Consider the following 21,100-nt stretch of genomic DNA (forward strand, 5'->3'; position numbering starts at 1 on the left):
TTTGTTTTTAATGAGATATCATTGGTTCATTATATTGTAAATAACTCGATGAATATTCGGCCCCTTTCAGCGGAGTCGGTTCAGAACCTTTGTTGATGGGTTCTTTTTAAACATCTCAAAAAATCCATATCCATGTCTCATATATTCTGAAATAATACTAATATATATAAATGCACCTCTTGTATCATGTATAACATATATACAAAGAAGAATTAGCTATATGCATCTCTTCTTATGGTGTTTCTGTCCGGTCTGTCATCGTTACATCAGTGTGGATGTCAGAATCCATTTTGTACTACATCATATAACAAAAATTGGAAGATTTAAAATATATATGATATTTTATACCGCATCCTATAAACATAAATACTCCCTCCGTTCCTAAATACTTGTCTTTCTAGGCATTTCAACAAGTGACTACATACGGAGTAAAATGAGTGAATCTACACTCTAAAATATGTCTACATACATCCGTATGTGATAGTCATTTAAAATGCCTAGAAAGACAAGTATTTAGGAACGGAGGGAGTAATATATAATATAGTTAAAAGAAGAACTAACACAGCTGTTTTAAAATAAAAATGTTTTTTTTCCTTTTTCACCTAACCTTATCACTACAGCCAGTTCACTCCTCTCCGTCTACTCATCTTCCCGCCGCGTCGCCCCCATCCTCCTCAACCGCGCATCGCCGCCGGCCTCCTCCCTCACCCCCACAGCCACCACAACCGACGACCTCACCTCCCACCGCTGCCCCCTCTCATCCCTCCCCACGGCTCATCAGAGAAGAAAAGTGGCAGATCGAGCGGCCAGATCCGCCTACATCCGGCCCAGTTGCAACAGCCGACGACCGCGGTGAGGGCGGGCGGCACCAACGCGCCGCTCTCGGCCGTGGAGCTGCTCCCGCCGGGCCACCCGGACCCGTCCTTCGCCTGCTCGCCTCCGCCGGCGTCTTCTCCGAACACACAGCCGACGGCGGCCGGAGGCGGTACGCGCTTGGGCTGGCGTGGCCGCGGCTCCGTGAGGCCGTGCTTGAGCCCTTTGCGCGCGCCCACGCCGGCGTCCCCGCCTACGCCTACTACGGCCTGGACCGGGAGGCGAACGATGTGATGCTCCGGGCCATGACCGGCGTATCAGAGCCGTTCATGGAGGTGTTGCTGGACGGGTATTGCCCCGGTGGATGGTTTGAGGGCGTGGCCACGCTCGTCAACGTCGGTGGCAGCTCCGGCGCCTGCCTCGGGATAATCATGCGCAGGGTGCCCACCATCCGCCAGGGAGTCAACTTCGACCTGCCGGACTTCGTCGCGGCCGCGCCTCCCATCTCTGGTGAGACCATCGATCCCCCAATCCCCTAGCCTACCTGCCCGTTGTCGTTGCCGTTGCCCTCTCCCCTGCTGTCTTCTCCTCATGACAGAGCTTACCCGTCTGAATTTTTAGTGAAGAAGGTGCAGGCACGTAGCCAGGGGAGCACGGGACGGCTTTATCTAAATGGCAAGCTGAAGTGCAGCATTCGTGTACTGACAGTAATACGCTAAGTACTTAAGTGCAGCGGTTGTGTGCTATTAGTAATCTTGTACATACTATACGGTGGGTACTTAACTGCAGCCGCCGTCACTGACAGTAATCTAGTAAGTTGAAGCAGTGATTGAAAGTTGTAGCAGACTAACTAACAAACAAATCGGCAGAACATAGCACCACAATTGACTGTGACAATGCCACGACCGATCGTTACCACCACCACACACACAGAAAATCTAAAGAAACATATGTTGTTTTCGGCATCGACGTCTGCAGCAGATGAGTTTGATAATGAGGTTTCAGAGCATACTTGGGGTCAACTATGCATAATGCACTCTTGCTGATACTGGCTTCAGAAAAATCAACCAGTTCAGAGTTCAGAGCGATGTGCCATCCCTGTACCTACCTAACATGGTAAAGATGAAAGGATAGGCACAGTTGTAGCACACTTATGGTAAATATATATGCATTCCTTACCATCTTTGCTTCAGAATGTTTAACCTGTTTAGAGTCCATGGTGTCAACATCAACAGTAGACGAGTTACAAAAAAAAGATGAGTTTGATAATGAGTTTTTTCTAAGACCGATAATGTGGTTCACATGCTAATACTGAAGATATTGTGTACTGAAGTTTTTACCATAGCTCCTCGCCTGTGTTTTGGTACTGAAAAAACCAGAATGAAGAAATCTAAGTCGTACATGGTATTTCTCTGTAAAATTGAACTGCTGCTGCATGAGCCAGAAGCTGATTATGAGCTGTAATCTACCATTTGTGTTGAGGCTTGAGACACGGTCATATTGTTAATTGCTTGCCCTAAAAACTGCTTGTCTACTGCTTGCCCTCAATACTTTTTGTCCACTACTTGCCTAGTTTCAGTTTTCAGTACATATGTACATGTGTGTGGTGAACTGATGCATTCATGACTGAATTTTGCATTGTGCTTACAAGTCCTTAGAGTCATCTAATGCCAAATAATCTCACTAGTAGAAAACAGGGCTTTGGTCACAGGGCAATGCTCACATTAGTCCCGGTTCAGTCACGAACCGGGACTAATGTGAGCATTGGTCCCGGTTCGTGCGGCTAAGGCATTAGTCCCGGTTCACCTGGGCCCTTTAGTCCCGGTTGGTGCCACGAACCGGGACTAAAGGGTGCGATGACCTTTAGTCCCGGTTGGTGGCACCAACCGGTACTAAAGGTCCCATTTTCAAACTGTACACCCCCCCGGACCGCCTTTTCAGTTTTAGAAAAAACAAAAGAAAATGATGGAAATGTCAAAAAAATAAAATAAAATAAGTTTCCCATGTGATATGTGGTCTACTTGTTGGGAAAATTTACAAATATGAATTTTGACTTTATTTGCAAAATCTCTCTGGAATTTGTAAAATGGGCATAACTTTTGCATACGAACTCGGATTAAAAAGTTTTTTATATGAAAAATCATCTACTCGAAAAGGTACATCCGAATTTAACCGGGGTACCCCGTTAAACATTTTCAAAATCCTCAAAAACCTAACAAAAAGAAAGTTACGGGGCTTTTAAGATCTAGAGTGGAAAAAAATCGAAAATATTTCAAACTTACTAGTGGCGCACCATTTGCTAGGTGCGCCACTAGTAACAGAAAAAAAAATTAGTTTCAATTTTTTTTTTAAAAAAATGTGGTCAAATCTGGTCAAATTGTGGTCAAACTAATTATTCTAGAATATTAGTGTTACTAAATAATTATTTCAGTTTTTTTGAATTTTGGTCAAATCTGGTCAAACTGTGGTCAAACAATGGTCAAACTAATTATTCAAGAAATATTAGTGTTACTAAATAATTATTGTTTTTTAAAACAATAGTTTCAAACTCAAACAGTGAAATGTGTCACTTCATGCTCAAGCTAAATTCCTGAGGGTTAATAGGATTGACATCTTACTATTGTCAGGAAAACAACAGACTTGGAAACGAGGGAGAACAGAACCCGGAAGTTAAGCGTGCTCAGGCTGGAGTAGTGAGAGGATGGGTGACTGTCCGGGAAGTTAGATGATTTGGAATGATGAGGGATGATTAGAGATTAGAGGATAAATTGAGCAGTGATGAGGGGTGGTGATTAGAGATTAGAGGTTAAAATAATTCAGAAATTTGAAAATAAAAAAATTCAAAAAAAAATTTCATCATAACATTTCCTTTAGTCCCGGTTCGTGTAAACCTTAAAAATTAAAATTCAAAGGTAGAGCTCCACGTGGCCGCGGCCTTTAGTCCCGGTTCGTGTAAGAACCGGGACTAAAGGGGGGAGGCATTAGTAACGACCCTTACCAACCGGGACTAAAGGCCCTTACCAACCGGGCCAAAAGCCCCTTTTTCTACTAGTGTCTGCTGGGCAGACACAATTGATTTATGTGAAATAGTAGATGAGTATAAAATTAATTTAGCTAGAGTGTTGGCATGATCACATTCTGTTTCATGAATTTGTTTGTTCCATATCTAATAATTATTACACATTTATAGATAAGGGAAATATACACAGATATTCATACCTAGATCCACTTGCTTTACTTCTTGACTATCCTTGATGCTTGTTCACATGTTGATGTTCCTTAGTTGTTGTGATGGACGGGGGGGGGGGGGGGGGGGGGGAGGGATGGCAGAGGAGGTTTACAATATATAGGACGACAAATTACAAATGCAAATCATATCATCAGGCATTGTAGAGAATATAATTGTTTACAAATGCAAATGTCCAAAATAATTAAATTACTTAAATCCAGAAGCAGATCATGCACCATAAATTTACTAAAGTATGTTAGGGAAAAATGATTAATAATGCTGAACCTCATTTACCCCTCGAAGAATCTGTGAGATTGCTCAGGGTACAAATGCTGGCATCATTTAAGGGTGTCATGTTGGTGGTAGAAGGGATTGTTGCTTCATGTATGAATAGGCCATTTGATCTATGTGGGCCATGATCTTGTTGAACAATCCCTGTTCAAATAAGTAGAAATCCAGATCATATCGTCAGCCATTGTGGATAACAAATTGTATGTTAAAAAACCATTTCACTGTTGTTACTGAGTTATACCTGGACTCCCTTTGGAGAGTTGATCAATATTAGTGATGTCATGAAGATGCTGACTTTGGGCATTTCTCGCGTCCATCTGCCCGGTTCTCTTGCGCGCTCGTAGTTGTTTAGCAAGATTTACCCGTTCCCATCGGGATCCAAATGGAGTTAAGTTTTTCGAGCTCACTACTTTTGTACTCCCTTCGTCCGGAAATACTTGTCGGAGGAATGGATGTATCTAGTCATATTTTAGTTTTAGATGCATCCATTTTTATTCATTTTTGCGACAAGTATTTCCGGATGGAGGGAGTAGTAAATTTCAGTGCTCAACCAGTTAAACCATATGACCCAATGCGATAAAGCATTCATGATATTTGGGAGTTACCTGGCACTGGAGATATATGAGAATGATGGTCAACATTAGAGATATCACGTAGAGGAGGTCGGCGCAGATTTGCAGCGTCCGTATCTTCAAGTGTCATGGTCTGTAGGCGCCCAAACAATGAGAAAGAATAGATCAGTCAAATCATACTTTATAGCTGAACATTATGCTTGTTATTTTGATATCATGCATAAAGTCTGATATCGAAACAACCTCACTGATTAGAAATAAAGTCTGATGCTAATTACATGTGCATTATGTTTCGACCGTACTTCTAGTGATGCTATTTTAACATATTGGACATTTTCTCATGCATGACTGAACTGTTGTGGCTAATCATGAAATTTAGGTGGATTTGTATTCTGGGTACACTTGTATACTCATTAAGGATATGAGTGTGAGAGCATCTCCAGCCGTTGAGCTCCCCAGGAGGCATTTTATTCGCCGCCTGGGGAGTGTTCCCAGCCATCCTCCCACCCATGCCTCATCCAGCGGACGCGTGGCGGCGGCAGGGGGTCCAGTGCCGCGCCCGGAGGCTTGCGGGTCGTTGCTTCCCGACGAAGACGCCAGCTGCTTCCCGACGACGACGCCGCGGCCGACGATGGCTGCCACCCTCTGACGACTTCCGCGTCTCGCCGGCCTTCCGCGGCCGCTTCCGCCGCGACGTCCCGCAGCTCGCGCTGCTCTGGCGGGGCGACGAGGAGGAAGCAGGGTGCGGCCGGCCCGTCCGCCACGCCGGACTTGGCGAGCGGCGACTCCTGGGGAAGTGCTGGCGTCCCTCACCACGATGAACGCGCCGCCGCCGAGGCCGCTCGACATCGGGTGCACCATGCCCAGGCACAGCGCCGCCGCCACGGCCGCGTCCACCGCGTGCCCGCCCGCCCGCAGCGTCGCGGCGCCCACCTCCGAGCACCGCCCCGCGGCCGTGCCGGCTCTCCCGCGCGCCAGACACCCTCGAGCTCCGGCCCCAATCAGCGGCAGGCTCCGCGCCAGGGTCCAGGAGCAGCAGCAGGACGCTGGCCAGGGCGAGTAGCGCCACGGCGATGCCCAGTGGGGAGCTCACGTCAGGTGACATGCCGGCGCCGCCGAGCAGCGGGCCCTGCAGGGCGGCCATGGCCGGAGATCCCGTGGATGGCCAAGGGTGGGACGGGGCCAAGGAGGAGAGGATTCTTTGGATGGTGAGGGACGCGGCCTCCTCGTGCTCCTGGGGAAATGGCGGCATGGCGCGGAGCTGGCGTCGCCGCGCGTGCAGCCGCCATGTCCGCCGCGTCGTCCTCGTCCTCGGCCATGCCGCCCCGTCCCACCCAGGCCACGACCGCGCGCGTGGGGCTGGAGCTCGACCCCGACCCAGCTGCTGCCTGTACGCCCGGCGAGGGCGCCGTGGAGTGCGCGGGCGGAGACGGCCACTCCGGGCGCGCGAGCGCGAGCCCCACCCCGGCCATGCTCCGCCACGGCCGCGCGAGCGCGAGCCCCGCCCCGGCCGTGCTCCGCCACGGCCGCGCGAGCGCGAGCCCCGCCCCGGCCGTGCTCCGCCACGGCCGCGCGAGCGCGAGCCCCGCCCCGGCCATGCGTGCTACGCCACGGCCGCGCCAGCCCCTCCCCGCTCCGGCTGTGTGTGTGGTAGGTGGTGGAAGGAAAAGGGGAGGAGAGAGGAGAAAGAAAAGAGAGAAAGGAGAGGAGAGAGAGAGAGGGGCTGGCAAGTGGGCCGATGCATGCGAAAAAGAGCGCCGGCGCCCCCAGCTGCACCCCAGCTTTCTGGGTTTGGGTTGGGACCGCCGGGTGTAATTTCGGGGAAACCCGGCACTTTTTGAGCTTTTGGGGGCATGACTGGTGGAAAAATGCGCGCTGGCAATGAAAAAGGCCTCCTGGGGAGGCTGTTGGGGGGCCTAGTGGAGATGCTCTGAGCATGTATGTGACAACCTCACTAATTAGAAAAAAGTCGGATTCATGTATGTGATCTAGATAGCATTTTATTGTAACCAGATGCAAAATGATAACCAACTATGGTACTTGCAGGTACCTCATAGATGTGCAGAAGTGCCTTGGACTATACTCTGAAAATGACCAACATTCCGCTGTTAACATCAGTAAAAATCACTCAAGGAAGAATATAGTTGGTCATCGGCTGTTAAGGGAAACCGTCTAAAATTGTAATCTCATTTGCATTGATATCAGTTTCTTGGTCTACTCTTGATGGAGGCCATACTTCATTTTGTTTGCATTTTCATGATTGCTTATACCATCTGTAAGTAGGCCATATAATGAACAACTCATCAACAGCGCATATCTCTTGATTTCCTAGAAGGTGAGAAATTCCGCGGACAAAGTTAAATTGTGTCTGACAACACCATGTAACATCGGTGACTACAGGTGCAGAAGAACCTGATTATGTTGCAAAGCTAGACCATATAACATCGGTAACTATTTATGCAATAACATCGGTAACTACAGGTTGATCCATTTAATTTCTGTTGCTACAGGATGATCAACCAAAAGGAACTGAGTCCCCTGATCTGTGGCGTGAAGATGAACCTTATTAACCAAAGATCCGCCTGGGCGCCCCACTCAGACGTGCAAGGCCTCAAGTTGTGTAGGAGCGAGCTGAAAACACATTCTACTTACTTGCAGGAAGGAAGCGTTTGTGTCCAGGGATCAAAGATGAACCTGATTGACCAAATTGATGAAAGTCGTATAAGAACCTTCAGGTAAACCTTACCACAGACCAAAACACTTAAACATGGAAGTTAAGTAACAAAAGCAATGATTCAAATGAAAACGGCTGACCTGTGCCTCCTTCTCCGGTGCAGAAGAAGCGTTCGTGTCCAAGATGTATGAGGTAATACCATTTGAACTTTGTGGTACATCTCTCGCATAATTTCGTGTCAGATTACTGGGAGCCGGCAACAAATCTCCATTATATAGGAATGAGATCGGAGGGTTGTCTGCATCATGTAAACGTAACAAATATTGGTCCGAAATAAGGCAAAGTTGTAGGCACATGGTGTTAAGCCTTCAGCAAAACAATACTTACCCGAAATCAGATGGGAAGGTTGATGCACATATGTGCTATCACCATCGGTCTGTTCAAGTATGATCCGTTCAGATGGAGTAATATGGACTCCCTACAAGTTACAAGTCTGTTAGGTATGATTGGTCACATAAAACACATAGAATTAAGCTATGTATATTTGCACAGCCTTAAAACCTGGACTACTTGGGTAAATATTGTCAACTTCGTTGCCTACGGGTATAATATCTGGGTTATAGTCGTCAACATTTGTCCCATCCATCGGGTCTGCAACACATTCAGTCTCCTGTGATGGTGCTTGACATGTACAGCACAATTTATAGTTGGACATATACCTGGAGGTACATGTGACGATGTCGTCTGCTCCGTTGGCTTGCTGTGTGGATTCCCCATATGTAACTATAAAAAAAAGAAAGACATGTCCAACAGCCTTAGGTTATTAGCAAATACTCCCTCCGTTCCAAAATATAAGTCTTTGGAGAGATTCCACTATGGATCACATACGGAGCAAAATGAGTGAATCTATACTCTAAATGCATCTAGATACATTCGTATGTGGTCCATAGTGAAATCTCTACAAAGACTTATTTTTAGGAACGGAGGGAGTACTTGTAAACTGGCCTTGCTGCTTACATCTTAATAATGCTAACATCAACTGTTCGTCTGATTGCAAACCGATCACGTGAAATTCCAACAGTCCTATTGTACAGAAAGTCAGTCCATATGGGGATATATGTCCAACAGACTGCTACTTTGATATATGAGTTTTGATGTAGAGGTCAAAAAAGAAAGACATGTCTAACAGACTGTGCTACTTTGCAAATATGAACTGTTCATCTGATTGCTCCTTCCATGTTAAAAATTCAAAATGCTAACACGAACTGTTCATCTGATTGCAGCGAGATCAAGTGAAACTGCAACAGTTCTAAAGGCCGTCGAAGATCACAAGGGCAGCTCGCTATTGTACAGGACTTCGGTCCATAAGGGCAGCTTGCTGTAGATTTATGCTATACATGTCACAGAATAGGGATCAATATGAGGCGTCATTTGACTGAACTTCAGTCAGTACATGTTACAGAACTTCAGTCAATATGGGGCGTCATTGGATTGAACCCCAGAATTGTTTGACCTCTACACAGCGACCTTACAAAGAGAATCCGTGTACAGCATACCTGGGGCGTACCTGGGGCGTGCACTCCTATCGATTTGTTTAACCCCAGATTTGTTTGAGCTCTACAGATTATTGAGTTTTGTTTGTTTGATCCTATACAGCATACCTGGGGTTGAAACCGACATGCGTCCGCAGCGACGATCCAGAACCATGGCGCCGGTTCCGTAACGTGGAGGCGAGATCCGGCGGGGTCTTTCCAGTGAGATCGGCGGCGGCGTCGTTGTCGTGCGTCTGCGTCAGTTCGGGCGTCGTGTCCAGGAGATCGGGCGCCGATTCCGTAACGTGGAGGCGAGATCTGGCGGGGTTTTCCCAGTGAGATCGGCGGCGGCGAAGGGAATGAGCGGCGTGGACGTAGGGACGGATGACGGCCGTGAATGACTCGTGCGTGCGAGTGCTTCGAGCGCAGGATGAATCGCTCGTATGTGCGAGGGACTGGTTAATTTTAGTAGGTTTTTTTCGTAGATTTTTTTCACACCGTTTTTTTCAGGATCGACCGGAGGTTTGCCGCGTGGATCTTGTGGGTGCATCGCTATTTTTTTTTTTTGGTTCGCGGGTTCAGGGGGGAATCGCTGGGACGTGGGAGGTGGGAGGGAGGAGGAAAATAAACCGGTGTTGATGGGACGAAATTTAACCGCGAAAACTACCAACTGCTTCATTAGGAATAGAGATTCTGACAATGTCAGGGGTGCAACAAATCAAGAAAGTTAGTGTCACCCATGAAAGCGTGAAGGAGAACGAAGCTTTGAAGTGACCAATCAAGGAACTGAAAGGGAGCCCCGAGGCCGACCACACGATGATATGCAAAAAGACATGGAGACCTGGCTGAACTGAACACGAAGGAACGTCTTAAGGAAGAGGTAACTCATGGAGCAACATCCAGAAGATGCAAGGAACTGACTTGGAACAACTTATTGGCCATCGGAACAACGCCGACAGCCTCCAAAAAGCATAGAACTGCCTTATATCGACCGACTAGAGAAGCTCGGAGCGACCACACTCCCACGTGACAAATTGGGTACATAAGAAATACTAGTAAACATGCCCGTGCGTCGCAAACAGGAGAAAATAACTCTCGCACGCCCTTTACCCACTGAGCGTCGCTAAAGACATCACCTAATACCCATAACATAATAAACATGACTAATACCTCGTCCTCAGGTTCACATCCTCCATTTCAATATAACATGAGACACATGTTTTTCCTTGTCATCTTTACCGTCCTCGTCGCCGGTGGTCACGGTATCAGTTGTCACTAACGAAGGTTGGCCAGGTCCATTAGCTGGATTGTTGAGTCGCCTTCCTGTCCGGCAAAGATCAAGAATGTTAAACAAAGTTTTTTTAATCATCTGGCTAATATAATAGGGAAAAGCACTACACACAATATATGTGTGTCATCATGTAAATTGAGTAGTTTGTGTCAGATAGACCATAAAACCTTAGTTGGACTCATGCATTTTGAGGAGAGTCACTAGGCCGAGTGAGACTGGTCGTACGTGAAGACGCGACAGAAAAAAAAATTCCTTCCATATCCCTAGTTTAATAAATTGAACTAAAACAATGCATCAGGTGGGCATATTTCAAAAATTCGCCAAGTTTTATTAATAGGTATAGATTAAAGCAATTTAGCTACCATGTTTTAAAGAAAGCATGTTTTTAAAAAATGTTTGCCTTTTCAAATTTAAAGTTCAAAATATATTTGTGTTTTTAAAATATTTGCAAATTCAAAAAATAATCACAACAGTACCTCCTAGTTTTAAAAAAATGTTTTTGTTTTACAAAATACTCAGATTTCAGAAAAAAGAGAAATATTGTCCTTTTAGAAAAATGTTTGAGTTTCAGTTTTTTATTAACAACCTTGCAAAATTTTCGCGTTCTAAAATATATTTACTTAAAAAAACTTTTCCTCTTAGTATCTCGCTTGACTGCTAGCTAAATTTAAAACTTCGCGCTGCTAATTAAACACCAAGGCTTGTTTAGTCTAGTGGCTAGCCCTTTGAGCACTCTAGCGTGAGCCCTTTGAGCGCTCTAGCCCTTTGAGCGCTCTAGTGTGAGCGGCTGGGTATTTATTCTTGGCTATTTTTTAGTGGGACGGGCTGTTGGTATGCTAATGGGCCGGCCCATTATGGATCTGTGCGTCCTGTGATTTTTTTTCCAAACAGAAACGAATCGGGAGAAACACCTGGGACGTATGAAAAAATTATCTTGGTCCCACCGTAAATGAAAAGAAGTGAAGAAACAATCCTCCCTTTAATATTAGGTAAAGAAAAGATAAAGATAAAGATAAGAAAGCAAAACTATCACAGAGAAGCAGTCGGTACCTATCAAACCAACTTCTAACGGGGGATCCGGAAACTCTTTGACTCCACTGGGACCTTGGTATGTCATTCCAAATGCCAGCGGTCACGTCACCAAGTCGCGCCAGCTTCTGGAGCTTTATGAGTCGATTGCCAACAAGGTATAGCAGGACACACGACCTACTTGGTCCGGCTGCGGTCGTCCTCCCCGGCTCTCGCGACGCCCCTCATGGGCAACACAAGAGCGACCTAACCCTAGCCTCGCCGTCCCCCTCCCTCCCCCTTCCCCTCCCCGCCGCCACCCGAGGAGCTCGCTGGCGCGGCTGCCGGTGAAGGTGGCGGCGAGGATCTGCCGCTCTGTGCTGCAGGAGGCCTTGGATCTCAGGGTGGCGGCCCTGATTGGCGAGGGCGCGCCGATCTCGTCCGGCGGATGGCGTCGCCGGTGCTGGCCGTCCCCACTGGCCGTGTGGGCGGCGGCGGGGCGGTGGAGGCTCGTCGCTGCTGCGGGCTACGCCGCTGGCCTCGGCTGGCTTGCTTCCCGGTCTCCTCTCCTCTGCTGTGGTCCTCCCTCGCCGATCTGGGCGCTGCTCCTCCGGGCCGCCAGATCTGGCACATGAGGGTGGGTGGTGGTTGTCCTAGAACGGGGGAAACCCCTGGTCGACCTCCCGTCGACCCCGACGACGGCGGCGCTCCGGTGTCGATCTCCCTCCTGAGGGCGTGTCGGGCTTCTTCGTCACCGCCTTCCTCCTCTCCCACGATCCCGGGCGAAAGCCTTGGCCTTGTTGGCTGAACGGCGGTGGCGCTGTGGCATCTTGGTCCTCCTTGGAGGCGTCGTTCAAGGGAGGGTGAGGTTGTGGTCTCGCGGTAAGGTGCTTGGTGGCGGCGGCGTTGCTCTGCTCTCCGGGATGGCGGCTATGGTGGTGATGAGGTGGCCTCCCTGCAATCCTTCAACGGCTCTTCATCTAGTTCGGCTCTGGGCAGCCGGCCGGTGGACGGCGTCTGCATGTTGTGGCATGGTTCAGGCGTAGGGGCGATTGGATCTCCCCTCCGGCAAGGCTCGGGGCGGCTAGATCTGGAGCCATGCTTTTCTCCACGCAGCTCGGGTCCTCTCGGTCTTCACTTGTGCAGTCTACTGTTTGCAGTTGCTCCGCTGTTCTAGCTTGTGTAAAGTTCTCCGGCAGCTTGATCCTGTTTTCGCTGTGGTGGTGCCTTGCTCGCCATTGCTCTGCTTAGCTCTGTAACGTGTGGGTACGCCGCCAATTTTCTTTCAGTTTTTCTTCAAGATTTCGCCTTTGTATCAGCACTGTTGTATCCTAGCCGGTTGATGACTTCATTAATTTGAAGTCGGGCTTTACACCTTTTCTCTACTTGGTCCGACTGCTGTGTGCACGGCCAAAAGCTTTGATCCTTTTTGGCGCCCTCTTCTCTGCTCTAGCCCCAAGCTCTAAAAGTTCTCTCGATAAAGTCGGCCAAGTGTAAAAAAGTTTGACTTACCAAAATATTTCCCTAATAATAAAGCGTCTATCGCTTCTAGCGGTCCGTCAAAAGAAATACCCCCAAAGTTGTTACAAATTACGCACTATGCCATCCATAAGTCAAGAAAACGAATTGATTTTTAGGATCAAAAGCAGCCGTCCTGATTCATTGTTTTCTAGTGGTAAGACCAATTCGAGACATAGAACGACAAGCACCAGAGTGGTTGACGCAAAGCTCGCCTAGCGCATGTCCTCTCCATGTATGCATTCATAGGCCGGCCCATGGGCGGGCTTCACTCCCCTGTTTCTTTTATTTTATTTTTTTTCTTTTCTCATTCTATTTTCTTTCTTCTTTAAATTAATTTAAGATTTTTAAATTTAAAAACTTGCAAGTTTTTTAAAAAATGTTTGAGAAATCATAATATACATGTGAATTAAAAAATGGTTAGAAAAACTTTTTATCTCTCTTTTCTCACGCATGTCCTCTCCATGTATCCATTCATGGGCCGGCCCATGGGCAGGCTTCACTCCCCTGTTTTTTCATTTTGTTTTATTTTCTCATTCTGTTTTCTTTCTTCTTTAAATTAATTCAAGATATTTAAATTTAAAACTTGGAAGTTTTTTAAAAAATGTTTGAGAAATCATAATATATATGTGAATAAAAAAATGGTTAGAAAACCATAATTGTTTTGCCGAATCAAAAAATGTTGGTGGTTTTGCAAAACTGTTCGCAAAAGCTCGCCTAGCGCATGTCCTCTCCATGTATGCACTCATGGCAGGCCCGTGGGCGTGCTTCACTCCCCTGTTTTTTTTGTTTTTTTTATTTTCTCATTCTATTTTCTTTCTTCTTTCAATTAATTTGAGATTTTTAAATTTTAAAACTTGCAAGTTTTTAAAAAAATGTATGAGAAATCATAATATACATGTGAATTAAAAAATGGTTAGAAAAACTTTTTATCTCTCTTTTCTCACGCATGTCCTCTCCATGTATCCATTCATGGGCCGGCCCATGGGCAGGCTTCACTCCCCTGTTTTTTTTCATTTTGTTTTTTTTCTCATTCTGTTTTCTTTCTTCTTTAAATTAATTCGAGATTTTTAAATTTAAAACTTGGAAGTTTTTTTAAAAAATGTTTGAGAAATCATAATATATATGTGAATAAAAAAATGGTTAGAAAACCATAATTTTTTTGCCGACTCAAAAAATGTTGGTGGTTTTGCAAAACTGTCCGCAAATTTTAAAAAATTAATAATTAGGAAAAATGGTCGGGAAATAAAATCATGTTCATGATTTTGAAAAAATAATCGTGTATTCAAAACTTATTTGGGAATCTGAAAAAAATGTCCATGAAATTTTAGAAAATGTTCACAAAAATAAAAATATTTCTTTTAATTTCCCCCCTGTTTCAATAAACGTTCATCGATTCAAAAAATGTTAATGAATCCGAAAACTGTTCATGCATTTATAAAATGTTTCTAAACAGAACTAATGTTCGTGAATTTTTTTGAGAAAATCCATAATTTCAAAAAAATGTTTGTCGATTCGAAAAACTGTTCACCGATTCAAAAGTCTTTTATGTCTAGGATTTGATTAGTTTTTCAAAAGTTTTATATCTCTTGGCGTTGGGAGTAGTTCGTGGTCGAGGACATTTGTTTTTAAAGTTTTAAATGTTCTCTTGCGCAACATAATGACAAGTGTGGCATGCATTGGCAAGCGCATCTTGGGATTTACCACGTCGAATGCATTGTGATCGCGTGAACATCGCGACCATCATCGGCGAGGGTTAGGAAAAAGTGAATGGCAACATGGTGAGCCACTGTGTTAAATTAGAGTACGCTCATATATCAGGGTATTCAGTCATACTTATTTGGTTAGCACATAATTTTTTGTCTCCCGTTGCAACGCACGGGCATAGTTGCTAGTGAGGTATCGTGTTTTTCATCGTCACGATTGATCAATTGTCAGCCTCCTCTGTCCGATTGCAGATATGGACAAACCCAAGCTCTATGCTAGATATTCTGTGTGGTTCAGCTCAATAGCAATGGTGGGACGGACGAGGTAGACAAGCAGGGGGTCGGGCTCTACTCCTCAGTATAAGCTCGATCTGGGAAGAGTGGCCATACAACATGACTCGGAGAAGGATAAAGAAAATATTTTTTTTGAAAGATCCAGCGTTCGCTGGCATTTCATAGATTAAGCACGAAGCAAGCGGGAAACAATGTGCGATCAAGTGATCAGTGGATGAAAACAGAGAAAACAGAGAAAACAAAAAAAAGTTCCCTCGGCCTAGCCAAAGAGAAGACCAACAACAAACCCAGGCCAATAACACCACAAGAGATACATGGTCGCCGATACAACAAAACATGACAGAGCATAGCACCTCGCAGATCTTCACAGTGTCATCGTATATCATTCATCGCGCTCGCGACCCGACGACTTAGACTTTGCTGCAACATGTAAGGGCGCCCGCATCAAGCATGTCCGCCACAAGTGTGTTCTTCAACCTCATCGACCTTGGAGAGAGAAGACATATCCGAAGCAGGGCAGACATGTGCCGCTCCAATCTCAAGAGGAGGACTAACAAGACTTGTCCGCCGCACCAAGCATCTCAAGTGTGCTCCTGACGCCCACCACCACCGGACTATGGCCAACGACCATCCTCGGACGAACGCGCCATCGCGGCTCCACACACCACCGGAGCCCCGACCATCCAGACTATCGCAGACCAAGTGTGCCCACCAAGAACCTCTCCAAAGCAATGCTTCCAACAAAGTAAGGAAGCAAAGGATGCCCCATTGCCAATCCGACAAGATGGATCTAGGTTTTCACCCGGAGGAAGGATCCAAAGGCAGGAGGGTGACAGATCTCCTCAGTGATGCCTCCAAGAAGGAAATCAACATCCGTGGATGTTGCCATCACCGGCATCGAGCAAGACTTTCGTCCGGAGAATTTGGACCCAAACGCCAAGGACAGAAGTCCCTGACCACACAACCGCCAGCCGCCCGCACCACCCCAGCACACCTCGGGTTGCTCCGAAAATGACCGCGGCATCAACACAAGCCAGGACGCGGTCAGATCGGACCCGCCCGCCTGCCCACAGCCGCCGCCGCACACTAGGCATCAACACCAGCCTCAGACTGCACCCCACGATGATTCGGCGCAGATCCGCCGCCCCACTCGCTCGCGACGGGTCCGGGTGAACCCAGATCGGGCCCGTCCCACCCGCATCCACAACTGCATGCCCGCAACCACCAGAGGGAGCAGAGGCGCCGCTGCCTCGAGCTCAGCCGCCACTCATGCGCCCAACCTCCGGCGAAGCATCCACCGCGGCCTGCCTCGGATGTAGCCCTCCCAAGATTCGCAGATCAGCTGCCTGCCGATGCCGCGCCTACCAGATCCGCCACGCAGCAGAAGAAAAGCCCCCCCACCATCCCGGGAGTTGGTCGGGCTTCACCGGTGAGCCCCTCAGGCGGCGGCAAGGGGAGGAGGGGAGGTGGGGAGAGGAGGCGACCGCGCTTGGGTTTCGCCTCCTGAGTCGCCAGGGAAGCGACACGGGGGTGGGGGTGGGGGGGGGGGGGCAAGTTACCAGTGTGATGATAAAAAAATATGATTGATCTGATTATGGAGGAGAATAACGATAACACAAATGGGAGAGTGAGTTCCATGGGAGGTACAGGTACTCCACCTCCGCCATCAGCATATCTTTCGCCTAGAGAGCTGAATAAACAAAGGAAAGGTGGCTCACCAGTTAAGAGTGAACAAAATACACCATATGATACCAAGTACACTGCCAACGAGCATACCACATAATCAAAATTGATGTTGGCAAAAAATAGTAAAATCCACAAACATTATTATGTGCGATATGATTAGTATATTTCAATAAAAAGTACATAGCATGGATAAGTTGCAACTTAGTACTGATAGCACGGTAATTTGCAAGACACATTTCATCACACTGGCGGAGCTATGTGTAATGCTGCAGGGGCCACAGCCCCCCGCCCCAGCCTTGGGTAGTTTGTGAAGATTTTTCTTTTGGAGGGATGGGATTGGAAAAAATATGGTATTATGCCTCTGGAAATTGGAGTTTTATCTTTTTGGCCCCCCATCCATCTCCGTCTAGCTCCGCCACTGTTTCACCATGAAAACGCTGACAAAGAAAATTAATGCGAACAGTTCAACTTATAACTAAAAGTTTCTATAACTATGCTTACCTAATCATACACTAGAAACTGCTATTGAGATATTCATTTGGTTTGTATGCTTTAGAGATTTGTACCCCCCCTCTCACTCACTCACTCACTCACTCACTCACTTAGTCACACACACACACACACACACACACACACACACACACACACACACACACACACACACACACACACACACACACACACACACACACAATTGTCAAAATAATTCATGGAGGTTTTGTTACAAAATAATTTAAAGAGAGAATAATCAAGGAGATTTTTGTTACAAAATAATTTAAATTTAGCACATGTATTTTTACAATGATATAAATAACAGTTGTATAACGATACGAATATAACTAAGACCCCCTGCTTTTATTTATTCTTCATATTAACTTTGTCTTGAGTCGAACTTTGTTAACTTTGAGCATAAGATCGACAATGTCAAATCAACACCATTAGATTTACCATTGAATACATTTCGACATAATATATACTCCCTCCATTCCCTTATATAAGGCCACAAATTCAGATTACAGGTACCAAGATAAAATTTAGTCAAACTTTATTAAGATTGACTTATGACAAAGCTAATATGCAGAGCAAATAAAAATATAGAGTACTTAATAACAACATTGCATGGATAATAATGTCAATTAATCAATATCTGTTAAAAATGTATCTTGCTATAAGTCAAACATAATTACAATCAATTTGGCATACAGAGTACTAAAGATTTCATCGAAAACTTACAGCAGCTTGCCAAACAAAGGCTAATAGAAAAAAGAATAGAGGTATAACAGGCATAATATCCACGATTGGATTGAAAATAGCATAAGCTTCGGGTAATTTGGCAAAGAAAAAACTAGTAGGATAAAGAACAGAATTAAAACAGATACAGGTTAAACTAAGTATATTAGGCATAACAAGCATTTCATTCTTGTAGAGTAAATAATTGGATTTTTCTTGAGTTATTTTTTTAAGGGAAAGAAGGAATAGTATAAACTATATTTCAATATAACCGAGCAACAACTATTTGGTTCATTGGTTGCACCGTATCGCTTGGAACTATTCTATTCCCTCCTTGTGTCTCCTACACTTTCGATTTTAGAAACTGGCGTCGCGGGGAAGCTTGTAGGTGGGTCGGTTAGATGCAGATATAAGTGGTTCTTTTTCTAAGAGTCCTCCTATGCTATTTTTAAAAATGGTGTTAGAAGAAATTTGTAAACAAAAATCGGACGAGTGTGTGGAAGTGCGTCTTCTATTATGGTTATGGTGGAATGGACGAAACAAAGTAAATATATGGGATGCGACGAGAAACATATCAGACATACTATTTTCCATTGATTGTCATTTGTCATATTGCTTGAAGGAAAACAAGGCAGAGGATATGGTGATGCCCATGTAGCTGTTGAAATTGTGGAAAAGTGGTGGTGACAACACATGATTAACTTCAATTTGGTGGTGATCCATGAGTACCCGGTCTCGAGTTTCTGGGGTGAAAATCTTGACCTGACTGGGTTATATCTGACAATGACGATATTTTTGTACTGTGATCTTGTTGAAGGCATTGCTCGAATATGTTCAGACTTGTTCTTCAGGGTGAAATCCTAGAATTCAACCTTTCATGGTTGGATTAGGTGATGACGATGCTTGAGCATCGTTCCCTTACGAAAGGCATTAATGTTGAAGAATCTTGTTGTCCTATGGTGTCAAGAAACGGTTGGTGTGGAGATGGTCGTTGTTGTCATTTGTCGATCATTGTTTTGATCGCTTTGGGTCTTTTTTTCCTTGCAAAGGCATAGCTTTGGTCTTGTATGACTTTGCTATTTTATCGGTGTGTTCTGATGTGTGTGTTCATGTTGCTATGTGCATCCTAACTATGCAGAGACCGGGTATGTATTCATTGTATTTGTATCCACTTGATGCTTCATGTTGGGTCAATGAAATCCACCCTTTGTTGAGAAAAATCAATATGATTATCTATATCTATACCTACTAAGAAAGCAAGGTGTGTTTTGTCAATTTTTTTCATCTGTTCACCGTCGAAAAGAATATTTTTTTATTCGAGGTGGTACTAATTTTTTATATGTTTATCTGCTAGAAAAGAATTTACATACGTGGGCCGCGTGTTGTGGCCCTGCGAAGACAGCCCACTTCATTTTTCTTACCACGCAGCTGTGAAAATTCTATTTTTCACACTGGGCGACAAATAGTAGGAGTTTCGCACAGGACAGCCAATAATGGGCTTGCCCATTTTTCTTTTTTCCTGTGTTTTACATCTATTTATATTCTCTTTCCCTATCTCTTTTTTCGCTTCCAAGTTATTTTTCTTTTAGAATTAACTTCATAAACTAAAATTCTCAAAAAAAAGTTCCGAATTAAAAAAACAAATTTTGGAAAATGTTTAGAATTCCAAAATTTTGTTGCTATTTTGAAAAATATTCAGAACTCGCAAAAAGTTTCCTTTAAAAAAAAATATGTTTTCCAAAATTGTTCGAGATTTCTAAGAAAAAAATGGCATTTAAGAAAATGCTCCAAATTCGAAAAATGTTCTTGTTTGAGTGAAATTTTAAATATAAAAAATAAATTTCGTGTATAAAAGGTACACATTTTGTAAAAATCTTATGAGTTTTCAACACATGTTTCTGTTAATTTTTTTTCACAAATTCAAATAATATGTATGTTTTTATAAAAAACTTGGTGTTTTCAGAAAACGTTTGTGAATTTTAAAAGATGTTCCCTTTCATATTTTTTTCATGTTTTTTGAAAAGTGTACATAATTTAAAAAAATACTGTTCAGGATTTTGTTCATCTTTCCTATAATATTCAGAAACTTCATACCTTAAAATCCCATCGATTGAAAGGATTGAAAGGAAGAGTAGATTGAATAACTCATGAGCCTTCTCTAGCGTACAATGTCGTAACAAAACTCTTAAATGTCCTTGATCAATGATTGGAAATATAGCGGATTGATTTCTTCACACGCGCCGAAACCGAGAAGCTAAATTTTTTTCTTCATGTGCACATATAATTCTCACCGACTTTAAATACATACTATTTTATCTTCCGTTGTAACGCACGGGCATATGTGCTAGTATATAATAAAATATGGCACACTAATAATACGAACATGGTAACATAAAAAGAACATTCTCATAAATTATGATAAATTTATATGTATAATTTTGGATCCCAATAGATGGTGAATGTTCGCTGTGAGGGATGACATTTGCAAAAGTTTTTGTTGCCAGTTTCTTTACAGACTGGCAGTTTCTGGGAGAAAGGAAAATTTGAGGCAAAAACGGGCCATCGTTTGATCATGCGTCGCAACTAAAACTGTCAGCAAAATGCACTTGTTTGCCATCTGTGCGAGATACCATTACCAATAATTTTTTATCTGCACATTTGCACTCATAAGCACTATCTTAGCAACATCCCTTCATGTGAGTTTGATTGTAAACTACTCTGAAAACTATAATAAAATCAAGACATGTATGGTAAGTTTCCTAAGAGAAACAAACTACAATAAACATGTATGAAAATTAAAATTAATTTTATCATATATATATATCCTTTGATTTAGGTTGTCCAAAAGTATAAGTTGCAGGTGCTTTGCAAGATTTATCGGACATATATGCTAAGTTTGCTAAGAAAAACAAACTACAATAAAAATGTATGAAAATTAAAATTAATTTTATCATATATATCCTTTGATTTAGGTTGTCTAAGAATATAAGTTGCAGGCGCTTTGCAAGATTTATCTTTAACCAAGAAATGAGCTTCGAATTAAAAAAAAAACACAGACATGATTGTATTCTGATTTAGCTGTCAGTGTCTACAGTTATAGTTAGAAACCAATATTTAGTCATACCACCTCCAATTTTATTAGGACTATTTGATTTCCCTTTTGCACTCTTGTAGTTTGTAGTAGTGTGCTGCCCATTAAAAAAAGTGATATTTCCGCCGGTTGTGGCTTTTTATTTGTTATTTGTGTACTTCAGTA

At 44.3% G+C, this 21,100-nt stretch overlaps 1 protein-coding gene and 1 long non-coding RNA gene across 2 annotated transcripts in view; one reads left to right on the top strand and one right to left on the bottom strand.

Annotated features, from left to right (window-relative positions):
- The window catches only part of LOC123142383 (uncharacterized), a 56,533-nt gene extending 47,334 nt beyond the window's left edge, over positions 1–9,199 (top strand). The window contains exons 4-7 of the mRNA XM_044561321.1: positions 621–1,323; positions 6,952–7,640; positions 7,743–7,771; positions 8,863–9,199. Coding sequence (XP_044417256.1) covers positions 621–1,323; positions 6,952–6,962 — 714 coding nt within the window. The 3' untranslated portion in view covers positions 6,963–7,640; positions 7,743–7,771; positions 8,863–9,199. The remainder of the gene's footprint in view (positions 1–620; positions 1,324–6,951; positions 7,641–7,742; positions 7,772–8,862) is intronic.
- Positions 4,180–4,712, bottom strand: LOC123143290 (uncharacterized). The gene is made up of 2 exons (XR_006470778.1): positions 4,575–4,712; positions 4,180–4,477 (listed from the first exon to the last, which is right to left on the bottom strand). It is a non-coding gene; the product is annotated as an uncharacterized lncRNA (long non-coding RNA).
- Positions 9,200–21,100: the final 11,901 nt, after the last annotated feature.

This window comes from Triticum aestivum, chromosome 6D (assembly GCF_018294505.1).
Source record: "Triticum aestivum cultivar Chinese Spring chromosome 6D, IWGSC CS RefSeq v2.1, whole genome shotgun sequence".
In the NCBI taxonomy this organism is placed as follows: Eukaryota; Viridiplantae; Streptophyta; class Magnoliopsida; order Poales; family Poaceae; genus Triticum; species Triticum aestivum.